The sequence below is a fragment of the Lissotriton helveticus genome, chromosome 7, assembly GCF_964261635.1.
Source record: "Lissotriton helveticus chromosome 7, aLisHel1.1, whole genome shotgun sequence".
NCBI classification, from domain to species: domain Eukaryota; kingdom Metazoa; phylum Chordata; class Amphibia; order Caudata; family Salamandridae; genus Lissotriton; species Lissotriton helveticus.
Window position 1 is genome coordinate 1,680,281,001 of NC_136068.1, and position 24,132 is coordinate 1,680,305,132.

At 48.9% G+C, this 24,132-nt stretch overlaps 1 protein-coding gene across 1 annotated transcript in view; it reads left to right on the plus strand.

The window, feature by feature from the left end:
- Window positions 1–24,132, plus strand: part of LOC144769629 (uncharacterized) — a 231,720-nt gene that overhangs the window by 87,415 nt on the left and 120,173 nt on the right. Inside the window, exon 3 of the mRNA XM_078653799.1 lies at window positions 7,715–7,875. Coding sequence (XP_078509925.1) covers window positions 7,715–7,875 — 161 coding nt within the window. The remainder of the gene's footprint in view (window positions 1–7,714; window positions 7,876–24,132) is intronic.

Here is a 24,132-nt window from a genome sequence, read left to right on the forward strand (position 1 = left end):
TAGAAATGGGGTAGCCAATTCTACAGGGGATAGCATGGAGCAGAGCGGGTCGGCCAAACTCCTGAGGACTTGTGTGAAGCATCCACGCAGTACCCACAGACGACACACAAGGCACACCACAAAAGAGACACAACACCGCTTCTCGTTTGAAAAAGAATAACTTTCGTATTAGGTCCAACCTGCAAAGGTAATACACAGTAAAGCACAGTAATCACAATAGGGCACCAACGGGCGCCAGGGCAATGGATACCAGGGTCAATATTGCAGGGCAAACACAGGCATTAATCCTTGGCATCACCTTAGCAGTAGGCTGTAAGCGTAAAATAAAACATTAGGCATAAACACAGCATGACTTATATTAGCACCTCCTGCAAAACGGAATAATAGGCACGCAATACTAACTTCTGGCATTGGCATTCATAATCACATTTAACATGGGGCATCAACCTAAGCACCTGGGCACGGCCAGAAGTATACCCACAACAGGGAGCCTCACCATGAACTCAAGGTCACCTTGTCAGTGTAAGCACTAGACCCACACATATCTCCCCAGACCTAAACCTGTGAACCTGGGGCAGATAAGTACACCATCAAATAACACATTTGGCGTACAACTCCCTATGGGCACAACCATATCAACGTAGGACCTCAGTCTGAGGCACTGGGCATAGGCACATTAGCATGTAGGCATCACCATTATCTATGCCCACATTCTTTAGGGGCAACACATGGGCTACAGGCTACCTCAGGGATCTAAAACAGTGGTAATGGGAGCAGTCTCCCACCCAGTCCAGGGGTCTCCTGTATACAACCAGGGCCAACAGGGCCCAACTACAGTTTCCGGTAGGGGCAGAGCGGCCTCCGTCGCAGCAGAACCCTAGTCCCGGGGGCGGGCACCGACCCTGTGCCCCGACACACCCCCAACCCTCTCACAGTTGAGCCCCACTCACCGGTTTCTCTGCGATGTCTCTGGACTCCTGTGTTGCTCTGTAGGTGCTGCAGGGCTCACTCTCGGGCCGCACTCCTCACACGGGCTCCGTAATAGCTGGGCTGGTGCTGCGGGGCTCTCCTTTCCCCTGCGGGGCCCGCGGACATCAGCACTGCATTCCTGGGAACCAGCAGTGCCCTCAAGCGGGTTCCGCTGCTCCTCTTGACACTTTTCCCGGCCCAATGCGGTAGGTGGGGGGGCAGGCACCGACAATGTGCCTCGCGCGCCCTCCCCCTCTCTTGTGGCATGCTGTCGGTGGATGCGGGGACTCTCGCACTCTCCCTGAGCCCTCCGGTGAGACGACAGGCTGTTCCAAGGCCTTCTGTGGCTTCCCCGGCCCGGGAACCAATCAGGAGGTGGCTGGTGAGGGGCCCGGCTACAGCGGCCATTCGCGGGGCAACTCCTGGGGGGCGCGGCAGCCGAAGCCTATCTCTATGCAGCTCCCTCAACATCAGACCTCAGGAGCCAATCGGGGGCTCTCCTTTCCCCTAGGCGAGGATGCTGGCCAATCGGTGCATGGCACAGGGGAGGGGCGCGGCCGATGACGCGGCGAAGGCCCGGCGTGGCCTTCCCTGCTACCGCGATGCGCGTCGGCCCAGCGCAGCCGGCACCACTGCTGCGGCTTCACCCAGGTTCCCCTTCCCTCACAGGGACCCAGGGCTTAGGGTCGGCTTCTTTTCCGGCTTCTTTCCTGCCTCTCAGCCGGCCACCAATCGCAGCGTGGCCGGCAAGTGGACGCGGCCGGTGACGTCACCGGTGCCCCAGCCACAGGACACGGGTGCCGGCTTTGGGGCCTAGCGCGTCCCACTCTTCACTCTGGGGGCCCTCTCCTGGACCCGGGGGTTGCCGCAACGACTCCCCTCACAGCGAGGACCTCTCACAGCGAGCATCGGACCGCGACGGTGAAAGATGAGTTGCTCCCTGCGGAGCAATACCGGGTAGGCTCCCGTACAATTTCAAATGGCGCATACCAGGCATAGAAAACACCGCGGCTACTCGGGGTGGGCTCCCTCGGCACTGTAGAAAAACTCCTGCAGTACAGCACTTTGGAGGCACAGCTTCAAGATTATAGCGCTTGGCAGGCAGCACAGTGCTTCTAGGCACTGCTTCTAGGCACCCAGCACTTTGAGGCACACTGCGCTTCTAGGCAGACAGCGAAGGGGGGTGGACAGTCCCAGCAGCCAGCCCCAGGGTAACACTCCTCACCTCCTGGGGGGGTCCAAGATGTTCCTTCCCTTCTAGGCGCTTCTGGGCGCAACGCTTGCGTGGCGCATGGTCCCGGCAGCTTCAGGGACCTAGGAGGGCCCTCCTTCTTCAAGGGCCTGGGGGACAGAGCAGTAGGCACTACTGGGCCAGGTCAACAGCCAGTGGGGGCTTCATTAAAACAGGGCGGTAGGCTGACACCATCCTCCACTGCAGCGTGGCCCTCCTCCTGAACAACAGCCTGAACTCCTGAAGTGGGGCTTCCACTAGCCCTGGGGACAGTAGAGAGGTGATGGATGGGTGCAGGGTCCAGCACACAGGCCCAAGCAGCGGTATCCCCTGGCAGCAGGTCCCCTCACGTTCCTGTCCCAGCTCTGTCTCAGCACATGGTGGCACATGCCCCTTATTTATATGCCCTTCACCCCACCTACCAGTCAGTGCCAGAGCCTTCTAGAATTCTCAGGGGAACTGGTTCTAGCTGGCACAGGGGGAGGAGTAGAGCACCCTGGGTGTCAGGCTTTCCCTCCAAATGCTGGGGTGGCTGGGTACCGAACAACTAGACCACTAACCCACTGCAGTCAGGTGGCACAACGCACAGCCATGGCATCCATTTTAAATGCGATATTTCAGTGAGGTGCATTTCTACAATGGGGGTATTACAAGTGTGCACACCATTGCATTACATTGTCACATCAAACAGGGCATCTCATATCACACATGGCCTATACAACTATATTTACCATGGGAGAGACATCTTAAAAGAGGGGGGCGAATGGCAAAAAGTTTTGGAAAAATGGGCCAAGTCCAACAGCCACCAGCTGGGAACCCCATCCTGACAGGGCCTTGCAGGCATTCCCAAGCAGGTGGGTTTCCTGTAGGAGAATGATATCTGGGGAGTGACGTTTTGAAAATTGGAGAACTACACCTCGCTTGATCTTATCCCCTAGGCCGTTGACATTCCACAACAGCAACTTAAGCTCCTGTATAATCGTTGTGCCCTTAGACCCCTGGACCTTCACAAATATATATACCAAGAGCATGGAACCCATAACTGTCAATACCTGCCAAATATGTCATACCTAAACAGGAACAAAACAACAACAATACAAATTAAAACAATCCCCCTAACCCCTGCAAGTGCCCAGAATTCGCTAACCGGGACCCTCCTCCCTGCCTCCCTGCATGGCGGTGTCAGAACCACCCGCCCACCCAAACTTGCAGAGTGCCTGTCTCCCACCCCTCAAATATGTGGCTGCGTGTAACCAACCGGGCACCAGTCTCTAGACATAGACAACTGGTAATCATACATTTAAACCCAGTACGTTCGTAGGCACCAATCAATTCCAAGACACGTTATGCCCATCACTATGAAATCCAGGAATCATGGATCGAGAGCAGTTCAGTCAGAGAGGGTCCTCACCTCAACTCAGTTTCTGCGATGAGTGAAAAGTTCCCCAGGCCTCATGGAGAATAACATACAGACCAGTTACTGAGACCCTCCAGACGCCGCCACCAGTTCCCCAGGCTGCGAGCCACCGTCAGATCCATCAGCGCCCTTATCGGCCTTCGCACCTCGGGCACAATTGCCCTTCGAGCCCACAGTGTGCCAGCCATCCAACCAGTTCCAGGCCTCCTCCGGGGTGGTGAAGAACCAGGCTTTCCCATTCGATTCTACCCTCAACTTGGCCCGGAAAGAGCAAGGCATATTTCAGATCCTTTTCACGTAGCGCTTTCTTGACATCGAAGAAGCTGCAGCGCTGTCTCTGCCCTTTAAGGGTGATGTCCCGAAAAAAGGTGGAGGTGATCCTGCTATTTTAGAAGTCTAATGGGAATGCTGAAGTTAAAGGTCCTAGCCAGCAAAGGGCGCAGAGAGGCACCTGGTTTAGGCCTACTGCCAGGCACCTTGAGCGCCCTTTCTACAGAAAAGAAGTTGGAAACGCCGCCTGGTTTGAGGTCGGTAGTGATCAGTTCCTCCACGAAAAGGTCTGGTACCGGCCCCTCAGCCCTGTTCGGGACTCCAAAGATGCGGACGATATTGCGTTGAGAGCATCCCTAATAGTTGTCCAGCTGCGCCTCTAGGTTGTCTGTGTGGGCCTGCAGGTAGTCCATCTTGCGCTGTAGGTCAGAGGTGTCCTCGACTAGGGAGCTCACTTTAATTTCCACATTCTTCAGTCGGGTGTTCATGGAGTGCATATCCACCCTTATGATGGAGACTTGAGAAGATACCGAATTGATCCGTAACTCCAACAAGGTACAGACAGACGTGATGGCAGTGAGAATGTCCTGCAACGTAGGTTCTTTCACCTCTCCACCGGGTCACGGCCGCTCCCCTGCAGCCGCATCCGCCTCCGGATCCGCCCCAGGGGCCCTGTCCCATGCAAATTTACTCAACTTGGCCTAGACCGCCGACTTCGCGCCACGGCCTCCATCCATGGCCCATCCCTCGTGAACCAAACGTGACCAGGGGAAAAGGGAGGGGACCTCGCCAGCGCCCCCTAACGAGCACCGCCAAACATCAGAGGAGCTCCTTCTTTGAGGCTATAGATAACGATGTGGGCCTGGGGCCATCCGGGAACAGGCAAAGTTGTCAGGTCATGAAAGGAGGCCCCCAGTGGCAAGGCGGCAAGTCATCTGCCAGACCACAAAAGAGCACCCTCACTGTACACGGTGGAGTGGGCACTGTAAGCTCAAAGAAAGTATGTTAGCAGCGGGGCCAAAGCTCGCAATATCGCTAGTGTAAGTTCCCTGCAAGTGCTCAGAGCTCAATCTGGCCGCGAGGCCTCTATGCAGTGCGTTGTGCCTTCTCAGGGGGTCCCCAATGCTCGCCGCCTCCAGTAACGATCCTCTCCACGCTCCCCGGCTGCTGCGTGCAAGGGCTGCGAGCAACCAGGCAAGCCCGGGCAATGAGGGACACCAGGGGCATGTGCTTTCTCACCTACTCTGCCCCAAGCTGTGCGCCCTGAAGTATGGATGGTTCCAGCTGTTTCAATGTCAGCAGTGAACCACCACGCTGCAGGGCCCAGACCGTAGAAGTCGGGGGTCACACCACCTGGAGAAGCTATGCCGGTGGCCCTTGTACCTCTTCCGGTTGTGTGAGCACTTTCACTGCTCAGTGCCTCAACCCTCGGCGCGTATGTGAGCATTGCGCCAATTGTGCCCCACAGGGTGAGCCCCGAGGCCCGTTCTGCGCCAAGGAAAGTGGCGGCCTTCTCTGGATGCAGCCGGACACCACACTGCACAGCGCCCGCTGCGGGCAACCCCTTAGTGTGCAGACAGTTCCCAGCCTTCTCACAAAGCAACAGGATCTCGCCTCTCAGTTGCAGTACTCTGGTCTTGGATGGAGCCTCCAGCGTTGTCACAAGGCACCCTCAGACGTGGTTGCAGCAACAGCTTTGCCGGGCCGCAGCATGCATCGTCGGACTGAGAGCTGGAGCCACGCAACAAAATCAACGGTCTCATGACTCAATCGGTCTGCGGCAAATTCCGGTGCTTCATCTTGGCCGGAGAAACCAGTTAAAGGTCAGATAATTAGCCGTATTTACTCAGGGATGGGCGTTGTTGGTCGAAGCCGCCTTAGGAAGCAGCCATTTCGCTCAGCGGGGCCACACCCCCAACAGTTTTCATCATTGATAATAGCACAATGTCAAAATGTATATGTTCTAATCATATTGTTTCATCACTACCAATCCCCATACATTTTTCCATAGACTTTGGTGCAAATGTGTTCAGTAGCTTTTGAGAAATGAAGGCACAGAAATTATTGTATATTTAGGCATTTGGGTCTGCAAGAGTCTCAAGAGACTCTTGCTGGAGCGCCAATTTAAAAATGGTTAGGATAAACAGGAGAAAACCCATAGACCAAGTTGGGATGGGTGTATACTGTAAATAAGAACAATTCCCAACAGGTATCAATTGGAAGACAATTTCAACAGGTGTATGCAGTATGCATTACAAAGGAAAGAAAATAAGGAGTCACTGCAATTTTTGAAAACAGGCGGGTATTATTCACCACTTAAAGAGCAAGGCGGGTCTGTTGCAAAGTTATGCAGTTAGACAGCACTGTACACATCAAATGGGGTGACAACCCGGTGGCACTTGGTGAGGGTGATATATACATGAATATATACAGTGAATAGTGAAGATAGTGCAAGTGCTGGGGTGAAACAGCGTGGTCGGCGCGTTGTGACAATAGGTAAAATATACAGAGTAATGGCTCCAGGGATCAAGTTGTAGTCACTTAAAACAAGATTAAGAATGAGTCAATTTCCAGGAGTACAAAACAAGTAGGACGCCATAAAATTAAGCTGTGTGGTCGACGGCGTTTCGATCCCCGTCAGTCGGGATCGTCATCAGGACTGGGTTGTCGAGGGAACAGTGATGTCCGCCAAAGGCAAATTCATGCGGGCGGAGGGGCTGGTTTGTCAGATCCAATGCTGAGTAGCGATTTGGAGGGCCTTAGGCAGCGGGGGAAATCGGCGTCTGAGTCAATCAGGACGTCGGGTCGGCTAACGCGAACGGCAGCTTCTGGCAATGAAGGCCATTGCCAGAAGCTGCCGTTCGCGTTAGCCGACCCGACGTCCTGATTGACTCAGACGCTGATTTCCCCCGCTGCCTCAGGCCCTCCAAATCGCTACTCAGCATTGGATCTGACAAACCAGCCCCTCCGCCCGCATGAATTTGCCTTTGGCGGACATCACTGTTCCCTCGACAACCCAGTCCTGATGACGATCCCGACTGACGGGGATCGAAACGCCGTCGACCACACAGCTTAATTTTATGGCGTCCTACTTGTTTTGTACTCCTGGAAATTGACTCATTCTTATTCTTGTTTTAAGTGACTACAACTTGATCCCCGGAGCCATTACTCTGTATATTTTACCTATTGTCACAACGCGCCGACCACGCTGTTTCACCCCAGCACTTGCACTATCTTCACTATTCACTGTATATATTCATGTATATATCACCTTCACCAAGTGCCACCGGGTTGTCACCCCATTTGATGTGTACAGTGCTGTCTAACTGTATAACTTTGCAACAGACCCGCCTTGCTCTTTAAGTGGTGAATAATACCCGCCTGTTTTCAAAAATTGCAGTGACTCCTTATTTTCTTTCCTTTGTAATGCATACTGCATACACCTGTTGAAATTGTCTTCCAATTGATACCTGTTGGGAATTGTTCTTATTTACAATTTAAAAATGGAGCATACAGCTTACAGTTTTGTAGCAGCAAATCTTTTGCAAACATTTAAAATTCCAAAAGTAGTTCATCAAGATCTACTTCTAAAAATTAACAACCGAAAAAAATGCTAAAATTCAACTATGCAACAATAAATCCTTGAATGTCATCCTCTTTCTTGTAGAAAACCGTCTGAACTTACTTTCCTAGTGAAGTTTACAAGGGAGGATTGCACTGAGTAGAACTTACCACCCTCATCAGTGGGACTTAAATATGTATATGTAGCGTGGAAATCATTTATTTATGAAATTCTCATCTCAACCCTACTTTTGTTTTGTTTCCAGAAAAGCAGACCCTTTGGGTTGATGGTGGATGTTGGATGTGGCAATGGACAAAGCACACAGGCAATGGCAGCTCATTTCCAGAAGGTGATTGGTATTGACATCAGCGAGGCTCAGATTCAAGTGGCCAAGAGTGTTGCTTCACCCCCCAATGTGTTCTATCAGTAAGTTAACATGAGTCATTTACAAGGGTTCCAATAGAAAGTGAAATATCTCATCTCATCCATGCAGTACCACAATTACCTTGATATAGTTCAATTCAGATCACATCTTTCCCATACATTTTATTACATCAGTGATGATTTTAGAGAATGGTATATACCATAGAAGGGAGGGTAAAGCAGTATTTCGCAAAATTATCAAATTGGAACATTTTCCACCGTGCATTAACCCCATTTAAAAAATATTGTTTTTGCTTGAATGGGGAGCAAATGTTTCCTCAAGAATTTACATCCTCAGCGATGGCTGGTGAGCCTTCAAATTGATGGGACATGATGGTGTGTTAAATAGACCAGGACATCAATATTCCTCCAAGTAAAGTTAGATAAATGAATATGTTAGCGCAAACAGTTTATTTTACGGTGAAGTGTCTGCATACATTGACTAATAGGTTCTCTCTGTGTACCAATCTATTATCGAGGCAGTAGCGAGGCAGATGCAGTAATGAGACCAGCTCAGCATTTGCTCAAGATATTAGTTGAGACATCAGGCTATACAGACATGCCACTTACCCTCTGTCAAGTGAGGAGATGGTCCAGATGCTACAATAGGTATTTCCTTGGTTCACCCTCACTCTTTTCCCAAAATGAGAACACAAAAAGGTTAACTGGCCTCCTATAGTATAGTAGAAGCCTTAATCAGAAGTGACTCCAGTACATATCTTAAGCAAATTTACAGTAGAATATATGACAATTAATTTGGTGATTCCGGGGCTAATTTAGAGAGATGTAACATTATATTTGAGCTTTCCCCTTCCTGCTGAGTCCATTCATATTCTAATTATCAATTAAGAGTCTGCCATTAAGAGAGGTGTATTACATTATTGCATGCATGTATGTTATGGACATTTGCACTGTGCTCATAAGGTTATTAACGAATGAGCAATGTGATGAAGACCTACGTGCCCTGGTTTACAAGATGCACTTCTTTGTCTCAAAGAGCTGAAGACACTCATTTATGCCATTTTAGCATAGGGCAGTGCAGCAAGGGACCTCTCTTATATATATACTTATGTGGAAATGCATGATCTGAGAGGAGTTGAATTGCCATTGTTGCTATGTTCAGAATGATGATGATAAATACTACTTACTTGAGTAGTTGGATTTTACATTGCTAGTTTAGAAATGACAATGTTAGAAAATTCACATTTCGCTGTGCTTATGACACTGTTCTTTGTAGCCTGCCTCCAATACATGTCTAGGGATGGGTGACAGCTACACTTGTGGCATAGTTTCCAGACAGCTACAACCCAGGAAGAGCTGGGTGTGACAGAGATTACATCTGCATTCCTCTGCATACAGATGGTCTTTCTGGGCTGGGAGAAGGAGGGGTTGTTTGCACTTTACATTGGTATAGGTTGTGTCCACACAAAGGTCTGAAGCCGGGCCTGGGTTGAAAGGGATTGTTGTGAACTTCTAAGGGTTCCTTTGAAGTCACCCAATGAACAAATACAATTTTGATTATAAGTACAGGGACTCATACCCCATGGTGCTGATCTGAAAGAAGCTATATTTTCATAAAGGCTGCTGTGCTGAAGGATTGCCATCTTGCTGTTTAAGTGTTCTAAGGGACTGCTGCGCTGCCTGATTGAGCTGCCCTGAGGCCTGCTTTCCTCTGCCCTGCTTCAAGAACCAAGAAAAACCCCAGAGTGACTCCAACGGCTTGCTGGTTCACCTCCTGTTCTTCTGTGCTGTGCCTGCCCAACTGAGGTGGACCCTGAGTCTGCATCGGTACCCTATGAGTGCTCTCAGGACCTACACTCTTCATTAAACTCAGTGTGGTGCACTCCGATCCTGTCACTGCTTGCTGCGTGTACTCAGTGGGCTAAAGCTCCTAATCATATTTATTGTGCTCTGAGTCTGAGTGGGATGTGCCTTACTTCTACACAGGCTAAATGAACAATTGATAGACAGAATGCAGAACAATGTCATAAATTCACCCCAGTACAGAGATCTGGCCCAGAATCCAATTTTTGCTCCCATGACATTCCAGTTTGAGCCCAGTCATATGCAAATCACTTATGAACCTGTGCCGAAAGGAAACAGTCCAGCCTGAACTGCCAGGCCAGGTCCTCTCTGGACTGGAAACAAGCATCCTAGGACCAGTTACAGAGTTTCACCCCTAATCAGCCAGGATAGCTTGAACCCAGTGGCAAAGTGAGTCCGGGACCCACATCTGGGCATACCTGGCACACTTAGGGTCAAGAAACCAAAAGACACACATTTGATGGATGGAATGCAGAGCAAATCAAACATTCTCCCACAGTTAATAGATCTGGGTTAAATCCATTGTTCTTTTGCTCACCATGCCACCCCACATAAAACAAGTCATTATGAGCCTCACTGATGTGGTCTCGGTGTTATACCTCATAAGCTAGGCCGACACAGTAAAGCGACCTTCCACCTACATTCATCTTACCTTTCTCCACATAACAGTTTTGGTGCTGATCTTTTACTCAGTTATGAGTTGACTAAATGTTGGGTGGTTTTCTATGAAAGCTTCCTCATTTATTATGAATGAGGATTATTTGTACCGGATATTAACCCCCTGCGAACTCTGTATAATAACTGTACAAAAGTCACCAACATTGTCATCCTTGTACAACAGGCCTGCGTACCCTGCGGATACGTTTTGGGCATAAAATAACTCCACCTCCACTGGGCATACAGAGGAAAGTCTCCCAAACTGACACTGGAGCCTCCATGCTAAATCATCAACACAATGTGGTCTGACATCCCTTACGGGGTGTCCTATTCAAGACCAAGACAGGGTCCTTCGTTCACTCCCACCAGGTAATGGGGTTGGATTTTTCCTAAGGGATTCTGCTTCACATCTATATATATTAGGTACTTTTAAGTTCACTTAGATAGGGTTTGCATTAGTAGGCGTACGGAAAGTTTACTGCTTTATATGCCTGCATATGTTCCTTGCTTTAGCGCCATGGTAGAAATCTATCTACTATTTACTCTTTTAGTGCTTGTAATTTTATCCGTTTTCCTATGTCTAATGATAGATGTAGCACATATGTTTTACACTAGAGTGGTGCTGGTTCAATATATACTTATTGAAAACACCTGATTGTTTATTCTGTGTATCTGTTTGAGCAAAAGTGAGCACGAGTGACTGAGCTAAAAGTACTGTACTGTTTCAACGTTCCCTGAGGTGTCAGGGCTGTCATGTTCAGTGGTTGGCAGAAACTATCCCCTCCTTGCTAAGGTTAGGGGGAAAGTATGATGGCACTGTGAGCTAGCAGGACTATGGAATGACATATCCTGTGGGAGTGTCCGAAATCAGTCTTGACACCAATGCCTTAGTTTATGGTGCCTAACAAACAGAACCTATATATCTTTAGGAATTACATGAAATCAGGACCGGCCGACCTCTGGTTAGCAGACTCAGCACTTCTATTACAATGCTGGAAAATGGGAGTTTTTGTTGACAGGGGGTATGAAAAGCCTGTGGGAAACCAACATCATAATCGTGATGGCGAAAATGCTGTCCTTAAGGGATTATGTGCCTGATACGACTGGCTGACGGGCTTCATGAGCCCGTCGGAAGCCAACCGGAATGACTGGCCAGTTTCACTTCCAACATCAAAATAGGGCCCTTAACTTCCAACTACCAAAATACAAACATGCACTTAACATTCCCCACCCATATTAAAATATTTAAAATTACTTATGGGCGTTGTTGGGCGTTGTTGGTCGAAGCCGCCTTAGGAAGCAGCCATTTCGCCTCAGCAGGGCCACACCCCCAACAGTTTTCATCATTGATAATAGCACAATGTCGAAATGTATATGTCCTAATCATATTGTTTCATCACTACCAATCCCCATACATTTTTCCATAGACTTTGGTGCAAATGTGTTCAGTAGCTTTTGAGAAATGAAGGCACAGAAATTATTGTATATTTAGGCATTTGGTTCTGCAAGAGTCTCAAGAGACTCTTGCTGGAGCACCAATTTAAAAATGGAGCATACAGCTTACAGTTTTGTAGCAGCAAATCTTTTTCAAACATTTAAAATTCCAAAAGTAGTCCATCAAGATCTACTTCTAAAAAATAACAACCGAAAAAATGCTAAAATGCATCCTTGAATGTCATCCTCTTTCTTGTAGAACCATAAGAAAAACAAGAAAGAATTAAAAAAAAAATGCTCCATGAAAACCGAAAAATAAAGGAAAATATTACAAAATATTCATTTTTAATAAAGTAATACATATTTCCTTTTTGTTGAAAAATTACATAAAACGTATCTCCAGTTTAACTATGACTCCGGAACCAAAATACCTGTAAAAAATAAAAACAAACGACTCTTGCACAAACAAATACATTTCCATATCTTATAATAAATAATATAATAACATCTACAACAACACATATGATAGTATACCACACATAACTAATACACTATCATGTATGTTATGAACAAAACAATACAGCAACACAACTTCATACAATACCCAAAACATACTACACTATACAACAATATCAAAAACAATACACTTCTTACTCCAAATATAACTTCAGTACACCCCCACCTTTAAATTACCTTAAACATAGTTTAAAATAAGCTTACCTTCACCAAAGAAATGCATCTCCCGACAACGACCTTCCAGCTCCAAAAAATACCAATATGAAAAAGATAGTATACACAACCCAGTTACTCCCCCTAAGAATGGCCGCCTAATAAACCTAAAAAAAATACTTTTTTTCTCATTCAAATCAATAGGAAACAACTATCATAATAATGTTACTAATACTTTTTTCAAAATGTTAAAATATAGAGAATTTATCATCAAAATTGCAAATATGTAACAAATATTATTATAATACAAATGATATTATTTACTAATAATAAAAAATAATATTGTTAATAACAAATCAAATTTTTTTAGAACACTTTAAAAAAAGTTTAAATATACATAACATACCAATGTAGCAATGTATAATTTTTTATAAATTTCTATTAAAATAACAGTTTCTATTTTTTTCTTATGGTTTAAAGAGGTAATAAGAAATTAGGGGCCTGATTATGGTAGGTTTAAAGTCTGATCGCCGTATTACAAGATGGTGGTCGGAGTTTAAACCAACTAGGGGATCCAACGTGATTCTGACAGGTTCAAGGAGCCCGTTGGCTAGTCGGAATGACCTCATAGCACCTTAACCACAGCATTTCTACCATCAGGATTATGATGTTGGTTTCTAACAGCTTTTCCATATCAGCCTTTCTGACATGGAAAGACTAGTAGAGCACAAGCTTCCATAGAGAAATGGGAGTTTGCGTTCGTACCATGTGGGGTCGCAATGAACGACCGATTAATGGTCAGCGGTTCCCTCACTAAAATGGTGTTGGTTGACTAACATCATATTCAGGCCCTTTATAATATTATCAAATAAATAATATTATTTATTATGTATTTATAAATTTCATCGATGCATACGGACACTAAACATAAAAAATTTGCTATATATACCTTTATTCATAAGAGGTGCTGTATATTAAACATACAAAATTAACTATTCCCATGCCAGTTTACAGTATATACATGAACTCAGAAAAAGTGCTCCATGCTCAACATTGAACTTTATGGCCCTCATTACGATGTTGGGCCGAATCACTTTCGCCCGACACTACATCAATCATATGACCGACCAACACCCTGTCATAATGCATGCTCCCATAGTGAAATGGGACTTGCGGTTCATCCCTGCCCCCCCTAGGCAAGCACCTAAATGTGCCGGCCACAGGTCTCCAACTGGAGACTGTGCACCAAAGGGGGCCATGCTGGCAAAAAGGCCTGCCTTTGCGATTACAGGCCAGATTCCGAAAGGTGGATGGGCTCTCTGAGCCCGTCGGAAGCCAGCCAGAATAACTGGTCTGTTTCCCCTCCAACCGTCTCCATGGTAATGAGGTGGTCGGAAAGGAAACCGAACAGCACAGTACGATCCAACTGTAAAGGCTCTGACCTTTGGTCATAGCCTTTACAGCCGCATTGTAATCGGCCCCTTTATGTTTTCTTGAACATCCTGGTCAGCTGCCATTATGTGCACATGCCAAAGTACATGTCAAGTATCCCACACACCTCCCTCTCATTACACTAACTATACAATACAACAATAGCATTTTATATGAACATTTCTCGTTTAAGAGTTGAATAATACAAGTTTCAAAACATGTATGCAACTTTGCCATGCAAAAAATTACACATACTATTTGAAAACTGCTTGGTTTCCTTACTTCTAGAATTCTCCTTCCCTTTACCCTCCTCACCTTGGATTCTTTATTTTGACCCAATCTCCAAAGCACACATTAGTTTTTTTACAAACATCCTCTTGTCAAAATGTCCTTCCATTTCTTTATTACTTTAGTTTCCTTGTTTTGCCAACACTCAATATTTCTGAGTACATCACCATCCCCAACAATTTCAACTTGTTCACCCATAAGTAATCTACTTGATTGTTTAAAGATCCTCCCCTTGAACAAGATGAATGGGTAACACCAGTTGAGGAGTGTGGTGTCATACTTTACACATATACTTTAGTCTTGAGTTCCTTGACCCAATCAAGCCTATTTACTTAGGAATGTTGAATGCTTTCTTTAACCACTTTAGTTAAAGTGCTCAGTGATGTCATTAGTCACTGAGTGATACAGAGATGGTTTATTGTGCTTTATGCCTTTTTCCCAAAGGAAAGTATCGATGGGCCTGGTTGCTAACTGCACCCCATTGTCCATCAACAGGAACTTCGGAAATCCTATTCTTGAAAAAACAACCTTCAGGATGTCCATACACACATTGGTCTCTAGTGAGTTTATTACTTTCACCTCTGGTCACCTGGAATAAGGACCATGCAAGTGATAATGCATTTGCTTGTACTAGAGATCTGTAATGGTCCAATTATGTCTTGTGCAACTTCAACTCATTGAAGAGCTGCTCTGTCCCTGACCACCATAGGTTGGTTCCTACACTTACGCACTTTGTCACTTTTCCCACACTCTATGCATTCTCTCACCACTCAATTGTGAGATCCTTTGACTGCCCCCAATAACTTCTTACTCGTTCTATTGTCTCGGTGACCCTCATGTGCACTCTCAATGAGTCCCCCCTTAGAATCTCAGGCAGAACCGGCCTATTGGCCCTCTTAATCATATCACCTTCTTCTGAAAGTTCTTCCTTGACTTTGTAATAACCTTTGAGTGAACTACAAACTATATCTGAGAGACCACCCTTTCTTCACCCTGTTCTCTACAACCTGTAAATCTACATCTACATCTTTTCTACTGTATCCCTCTATTTTTCTTCTTGCACAATTCCACAGGATATTAGACAATCTGTTACCTGTTCGTCCCGATTTTCATATTTGTCTCCTTCGTGTTCTAAACTCTGCTTACAGCCTTGAACAACAATCTGCTACGATATTCATAACACATGGCAAATGTGACACTACAAATTCAAACTCCTTTAACACCACAACCCACCTTTTATTCTGTTGGATAATGTGTCAATACCTTTCTTGCCAAAAATCTCCACTAGCAGTTTGTGATTAGTCTTTATCTCAAATGAACACTGTTAAAGGTTAGTTTTTGATAACTGAGTAATTCACCTCAGTAACATGCAGCCTTCTTGAGATAAATAAGATTGTGTTTACCTCATCTCCACATACCTGTTCCAGGATAATTACCAGAACATTGCCATTCAAATCAGCTCTGAGACTAGTTTTAGCTCCTGGCTCAAAACTGCACAAGTTGGATGTTCCCTATAAGTTCTCTCTTACTCCTTGAAATTCATTTTTACATGCCTCCAACCACATAAATTCAATCTCTTTCTTTAAATAACTTCCTCATGTTACCACACCTCTCAGTCAAGTTGGACAAAAAGTTACTATAGTATTCAGCTGTCCATAAATATTTCACCAATTCTTACTTGATAGAGGATTTAGCTATGCTGATGATCACCTTCTCCAAATGAGCGTTTCGCTGAATTACTTCACCCGTAACTGTATGTCCTAAATAATCAATTTCAGTAATTCTAAATTTACATTTCTTTTTTTTGTATATATTTTTTTATTTAACAGTAAGACAAGAGGAGGCAGTACAAAAATCAGGTGTCAGGCAATAAAATGCGGAGCAGGGACAGGCGGGGGAGTAATACAGATAAAACTTCAGTATAAGGAAAACATAGCGTGTCACAATTACGGATATTGGAGATAGGGGAATATACAGTCTATCGCACGATCCAAAACCATCCCACCCGCGAGACCCCGTCCTAAATGCCACAGGATAAGTAAGACCAATTTGGACACCAGGACAATAAAGGATCCGTGTAGAATAAACAGCCCACCTCTCGTTGAAGAAAAAAGGAGAAATCAAAGGGGCCATAGAAAAAAACAAAGGCAAAATAAAAAAAACCTCCCCTAACCCCCCACCCTGCACCCCTGCAATGGCTACGGCCTAACCCCACTAGCAGCGTGCCTGTCGCCCAATAACTGCCTTAAGGGAAGGGAAAAAGATAAAGTGGAGGAGGAGAATGCAAATACACTCCCGGTCTCCCATACCCCCCGCCAATAGCGACCACCCCGAGACGTAGTAAAGCCAATATGCAGTAAAATATACAAACCAGTCGGGGGAGTTTAGTCAAAAACCACCCGACTCCCGTCACAATATAGGCACAACCCCAGCCTTGCGTAAAGCTATTGTATCAAGCCCAAGCGATCAAGTTCAGCCCTGGCCAGTACGGTCTTTCATAAGAGTCTTTCTCACTCGAGCCGCCATCTTGATGGAAAAGGCAAAGCATCCACAAAAGTTCATGTCGGTGCTGCAGGATCGAAAACAGGATAAAAGTTCACAAAGTCCACCAATCGAACGAGGAAAGGTGTCCAAGAACAGCGAGTATCTCCAACAGTCACTGAGGAACTTGTCACCACACAAAAGACTGTCTATAGACGTATTAGGCGTCTGCAGAAACGGCCAGGTGGCGCTGGCAATAAGCACAGGCTGGCTTGTTGTTAATTAGGAAACGCCAAGGCTCATTAAATCCGAGATCTGCACGGGACCTCGATCTCAGGCGTGCAATGCACCGCTGGTACCGTAGCTAGCTGGGAAATGAACAAAGAATCATCCTCCGGTCCCAGGATACCGTCCACTTTCACAATCAGTGTCCGGAACACAGCGATAGTGTGCGAATGGTGCGCCCCAATGGCGGCCATGATGGCCTGCAGCGATGGCGTGCCTTCCGTCCGCCCCATCCACTCTCAATAGGCGATAGAGCCGGACTTGAACCCCGGAGGCCGGCTACTCCGGGGTAACAGGCCACGCGAATCCGATGTCGAGCAGTGGGCGCTCCTCGTCGTGCAGTATACACCTTCGCCGGTGGCGAGGGCCCCAGTCCGTCGACCCCGAGAGGGTAGCAAGGTCTCCGGGCACCAGACCCCGACCACGGCAGCTGGTGTGGAACGCTGGTGTGTCCACGGTGTAGTCCGTTAACGGGGTCGTCACCAAGAATCAACAATTCATGGCACACTTTGGGAGACCGGGCTCAGTCCAGGTCTCGTGGCCGATGTTGATCAATTCCGACCCGGGTAGGCTAGAAATCGAGTCCCCGGCTTCCACACGTTGTTAGGCCGAGAATGGAAACACGGCGTATCGTCGTCAGCCGATAAGGTAGAAAACTCGGGATTGCACCTTTAGAAGCAGAAAAACTTCACGAACACGGGAGTCTGGTGTGAGTTCAGGATTTAAGGCAGGATAATCGAGCTGCTGGCGGAGGTCGGCGGACTCGGGAGCTTACGCGGCCATCTTGGTTGCTGGCGTAGCTCCTCCTCAAATTTACATTTCTTATGTTTCAACTTAAAGTATCTAGCACTGAGCCTCTTTAACACTTCTTGCAACCTCACATCAAGTTTGTCTTGATATGGGGGCATGGCTTGGCCGGCAGCAAGATGGCCGCACTTTAAGGGGGCTCTGCCAGCCAAGTTTAATATCCGAAAAAATCCTGCAGAGGAGGGTATTTTCACAAGCTACAACCGATGTACCCCGTCTGACTCTTACCAGCGACATCGCCCGGTGCTGTTCCTGCCTCCCGGAGTCTCTTGAGAGCTGAGAGCTGCTGCCTGTCTGCGGCGCTGGGCCTACACCTTGCGGGTCGGCAGAGCCCGGCCCTTCCACTCTGCTACAGGCGGGGCTGCCTGGGGCTTCGTGCAGCAGGAGTGTTGTCTGAAGATTCTGGTCTGCTTCCACCCGGTGAGTGTCATTGCTGGCGGGGCTCTCTGCTGCGAGGTTGGGGGCTCACGAGCTGAACCGGCCAGCCCGTGCCCAAGGTACATCTGGCTCCATTTTCTTCTCCCACTCCTCCCGGCGCCCTCACTGTTAGCTCTGAGTGCCCAGGCTCGGTGACGGGAGCTGTGAGGCCCAATGCCTCCCTGCCGTGTCTGCCCCGGATTGCTGTGCGCTCCCGCCCATACTGTTGCAGTGCTGTGAATCCACACTAGCCGCTGCGGCCTCCTCCGGTGGCCCGTGATGCTGCGGCCCTTCACATCTGACCCCAGGTGTCTGGAACCATTGAGGCCGATTCTGGACTTCTTTGCTGTGGCTGTCATGATACCCTGGGTTTGCCACCCATTGCTTCAAGCAGGACCTGATTGGGCCCTGTGATCTGCTGCAGACATCCCTGAAACCTACCACCACACCACACCTGCTGCTGCTTCCCGGGGCAGGGTGCGCCCCTTCTTCACAGCCTCAGTCTCGAGCGGCCGGTGATGCTCCCGCCCTTGGTTGTACCTGGCCCCGTGCCTCTGCCGCTGCTGTGGCCCATATTCTGCTTGCTCCCTTTTTGCCCCAGAGCTGCCGCGGGGCTGCCATCCAGAACCTCCCAAGCCCGTCCCGGCATAAACCTGCAGCCCTATGGTGGCAACTCTACCTTCAGGCCTTTCTCCGGAGGTGGCTTCTATTGCATAGCCTGGGTGCAGTGCGGTGCGCACTTTGATCTCCGGCGCCCTCCTCACGCCGGATGTCTGTCCCCTCTGCTTGGTGAGTCATGGGCCCACCAGATCTCCAATATGCTACTTGCCTCAAGTGGTGTGCCCTCTCTGGACTACCCTGTCGAATTGTCGCCCTGGTTCCTCTGCCATCTGTCACGTCCTTTCCTCATCACGCAGCATCCACTACCATCCAGAACTGTCCTCCGCTGCGTCCTTTTCCTGGTGACACTGCTATTTCCCCTCTTTAGTCAGTAACAAGTGCGCAGATGTGCCTAGACTGCGGTGCTCTTTAGATGCTGACCTTATTGAACACCTTCTCCCCTCCCTGATATCTACTCTGGGGGCCTCTGGGGTGTTGTGTGACCACCTCCACCGCTAACGCTCTCCTCTGCCTCCTGCTTAGCCTCACCATTGCTGGTCTTGCGGGGTGGGCCCCGATCTTGGAGATGGCCTAAACTCATTGCAGCGTTCAGTCTGCCCATTTGCCTTCTTCCCTGGCCTCTGTTTTCGTGGGGTGTCGCGCCGGTGGGGCCCTCCCTTGCTGTGCTGACGTCCTGTTGCCCACGCTGTCTGCCACACTCCTCAGTCGAAGTGCTCTGTGGTCCTAGAGGCCGTCTGTTGCTGTCCACATTCGAAGGTGGTCTAGTGACCCTTCCTGGCTGCTCTACATCTACTGCGGTGAGCTGATCAGTCTGCATGTCATCTGCTTATTTTTGGCACTCTGTCTCTCCCCCGCTTCCTGGTGGTGCCTACTGTTTGGATCGTCTGCCAAGGGGAGGACCGGCCCCAAACATCCCAAAATTGCTTTGATCAGCGCCGGTCGACTCGCCAGGATGGCGCTGGTTCGGACAGTGGTGACCCTGCAGGTGAGGGACATGGGCAAAATAAACCATCAAGCAACTCACCTTCGTTCTTTCTGAATTACACTATTACTGTCCAGACTGCCCGGCGTGAATTCCTTCCTGCAAAGCGGACTCTGCAAAAACACGTGGTCTCTTACTCTTTGGCATATTCAGCAAAATTGAGAGACCGACAGGGCGCAAAAACGCTTGTATTTCCTGACCCCAGAGATGCCCTCACCTTTGCAAAGAAACTTGAAAAATCATCACGCTCTTCACCATCGAGCTCTCACCCTCAACCTGTCCTAGGATGCTTGTTTCCAGTCCAGGGAGGACCTGGATTGGCATTTTGGGCTGCACTGTTCACATGGGGCACTGAGTCAAGACGGATTTGCATATGGCTTGGTTCAAACTGGAATGGCATGGTGAGCAAAAAAATGATGGATTTAGGCCAAGATCTCCGTACTGGGGTGAATGTATGACATCGTTCGGCATTCTGTCCATCAACTGTTGTTTTTGCATATGTCAGCCCGAGTGGGATGGGAATGCTCAGACGTTAGTCCCGTGCTCCATGCCACTAGAATCAAGATATCGTGGCTGATGAGGGTTCAAAGCCCGAAACCGGTCCTAGGATGCTTGTTTCCAGTCCAGGGAGGACCTGGCTTTGCAGTTCGGGCTAGACTATTATGGGTCATGTTCTCCATGTCACTGGACTCATGCTATCCTGGCTGATGAGGGCTGAGAGCCCGAAATCGGTCCTAGGATGCTTGTTTACAGTCCAGCGAGAACCTGGCTTGGCAGTTCGGGCTGGACTGTTCCCATGGGGCACAGGGTCAAGACTGATTTGCATATGGCTGGGTTCAAACTGGAATGGCATGGTGAGCAAAAAAACTATGGATTTAGGCCCAGAGCTCTGTACTGGGGGAATGTATGACATTGCTGGAGTCCAGGGAGGACATGGCTTGGCAGTTCGAGCTGAACTGTTCCCATGGGGCACAGGGTCAAGACTGATTTGCATATGGCCGGGTTCAAACTGGAAAGGCATGGTGATCAAAAAAAACGATGGATTTAGGCCCAGATCTCTGTACCGGGGCAAATGTATGACATTGTTCTGCATTCTGTCCATCAACTGTTGTTTTTACCTTTTCCCACACCAGCTTATGGCCACGGCCTGGACTTGCTGCCCTGCGCCCGACCTTACCCTGGTCCAGAGTTATATGACTGAAGCCGTTTGCTGGTCCTGGAATATCGTGGTCTTTTTTTTTTTTTTTTTTTTTTTTTTGAAAACCTTTATTGTACAAAGAAAGCTCACAAATACGGGCCTACAACCCACGAGGGCTGGCCACCACATGGTAGATAACGTAATGAATGAAAACCAAAGTTTCAACAGGATATGTCACCAGGAGCACAGGAGAAACAATAAGAGCATCGAGCAATCAGCAAGAACAGGACAATAAAAGGTTAATTTTCTAATGCGGGGTGGGGAAACAGAAGAATCATGGGCCATGCAAAAAACAACCAGGGAGGGGCCGCGGCAAGCCGCCATCTTACGATCACAGAATGACAAAAGAGGCCATACCAACATAGCTATCAAAGAGTATAAACGTAATCGGAATATAAAGAAACGACAATAGCATCAATCAAACCGCACCTACCCGTCGCCGCCCCCACCCAAATTGAGGAGACAGGATCAAAAAGGCCCACATAACAAAGACAATACGATATGCATCCCAACAAAATAAAAGGACCCCCATAAAGGAGGAAAAAGGGGAGAGGGAAAAAGGGAACGAAAGAAGGGACTCCCACCAAACCACGCACCCCCAGGAGTGAAAGCAGGATAATAGAGTCCGGTAAGCGACATAGCAAAAATCGATACCGAATCACCCAGCGAGCTACAATCAGATACATACCGGAATACGAAAGTCACAGAAACTCCCCAGGGGGATACAGGAGGAGACGGAGTCCCGGAAAAAGTGAACACACAAGAGCCATAGAACAGAAAAAGAGGAAATAAGGGAGGAAAAAGACCCCCCAATACAGACAGACCCCCCCAACCCACCCCTAAAGCCCACCCTGCACCCCTGCAGAAGGCTACGGCCTACCCCCCCGCAGCGTGCCTGTCGCCCTAATTAGAACCCGAAATATAGCGGAGCAAAGTTAAGTCGGAAACAAAGACAAAAATGGGAAGGGAAGAGAAGGAAACGAGGGATGGGAAACACACACAGACATACACGGGGGAGGGCCGGGAGACAGGAGTAAACGCACCCAGCCACCCGCCTGAGTCGAGGAGCCAAGTCCCCGGGAAGCCAAAGAACATCGGGTTAAAGTCCAGGGGCACCAGTCAATCACACAGAACCATACCGGGACAGGTTGACCATCCAAACCAGTGCAAGACTACCGCACACAGATGCCAATATACATCAGCCCTGTCCTTGTTTGTCCAAAGTGGAAACGGTCCGATCCAGCGAGGACCAGGTTACGAAGAACAGGAGACAGACAGCAGGAAGATCCAACGGCAGTCCGGAAAAGGCACGTAAAGTGGAACACGGACGATCCAGGAAAGTCACGAAGTGTAGCAACCGATGCAGGCACAAGTCCAAGGATATGTCCAGGAGAACCGACCCATCTGGGCCAGCACAGGAGACATCGCCGGGCAGCAGCGACCGAAAGGAAGCGGGAGAGTCATGAAGGCCAGGCCAAGTAAAATCCAGCTCCCGGGCCCGAGAAAAAGAAGGTAGCGCAGGAGGAGGAGGCGCCATCAAGTTCCGTACAGCAGCAGACGCGGTCGGAGCCGGGGCCAATTCCGCCAGGATAATTCCAGCCGCACCCCGCGGCGGCACAATCACATCTGGCCGTGGGGGCCCAGGAGGCCCGCCGTGAGGAACCATCTCCGAAGCTAGGATAGGCGCGGTCACACAGAGCCGCCAGGAGAGCAGGGTGTCCAGTAACTCCTTAAGTGTAGGAAAACATTCACAGTATCCGGCACCCGGGTCATGCGGCGGGCCCCCAGCGCTCGCCCAGGCCCGGTCAAGACACTCGGGGTCGGTCGCCATTTTGAGAGTCCGACAAGGCAGCGCGGCTGTAAATCTCCGCCGGGGCGGCAGTAAGGCAAACAAAGTCCCGCTGACCGGCAACAGAGCACCCCGGGCAGGAAGGGGGGCCATCAGAAGAAAGGGATTCGCCGGCCACCCAACGCCGCCGGTCCCGTTCTCTGAGTCCGGGCGGCAAAATCAAAATGGCCGGACCGGAGAACAAAGGGAGAGCAAGCCGGACACACGAGGAGCTTCGACCACGGAAGGCAGCGCCTCCACCATAGGCCTCCTCCCCACAGGAATCGGCCAGGAAGGACCTCCGGCCCACACGAACAACGGCCCTCCGACCACCTCCTCCGCGCCCCGGAGGGCAGATCCGCAGGCTCCGTCTGGCCCGGGAGCCGGCAAGAAGATCCAGGCCAGTCCGCCTCCGACACCCCAACACAATCGGGGGCACTGCACCGGATCCACAGCAGCCAGGATAACCGGAACAAGAGGTAAGCGCCTGCAAGGCGTCGTAGCACCACCACTCAGCAAACAGGGCTTCCCGGGGCAGGATTACAGCAGGATAAATGTGAAAACCCAGGCGGGCGAACGGAGCCGAGCTAAAGCGCGGCCATCTCGGTCGCGAGCTAGGCTCCTCCTCCGAATATCGTGGTCTTAATGACCATTGCAAGGCCAGGCTTATCCACTCTCATCTTCTTCGGCACAAAGTTGGCATATGACTTTTACAGAAAACTCACCTGTTACCAGCGACCTCCACTAGACTCCAATCGCGTTATTGGGGGGAATCGCACTCCTCTTTCTATTCCTCCTATTCCCGGGGGGTGTCCATCTTGATAAGGAGGGGGCTACCATGGACCACGGCTCAAGTTCTTACTGACCCTGAAGGACGCTACGTCATTCTGTATGGCTCACTTCTGTCCCAACCTATGACTATCGCCGCTGTATACAGCCCTAACTCGGACAACCCTTATTTTTTCACTCATGTTTGGCACCTAAACTGTGATCTGCAGCAAGTGTATCTCAGAACAATCGGGCGTCCTTCGCTTGATCCGCTCCACTTTAAATAAGCTTGAATCTGAAATTGAGGCTTTGGATGCCGGTCATCCACCCACCCTAGCACGGAGACTCTTGCTTGTCTGCCCGAAAAACATATGGAATTTACTGAAGAGGCCAACTGGGAACTCTCGTTCCTTGGCAGAGAAGTCTGGGCTTGCTGTTTTGGTGAGGGCGAACGGCCTGGCAAGACACTGGCCAACCTTCTGCATCCTCCCCATGCTGCGTCATATATCACAGCCCTCCGGGACGGTGGCCTCACCAGAACCACTTCCCCATAGGAAATCAAGACTCGAT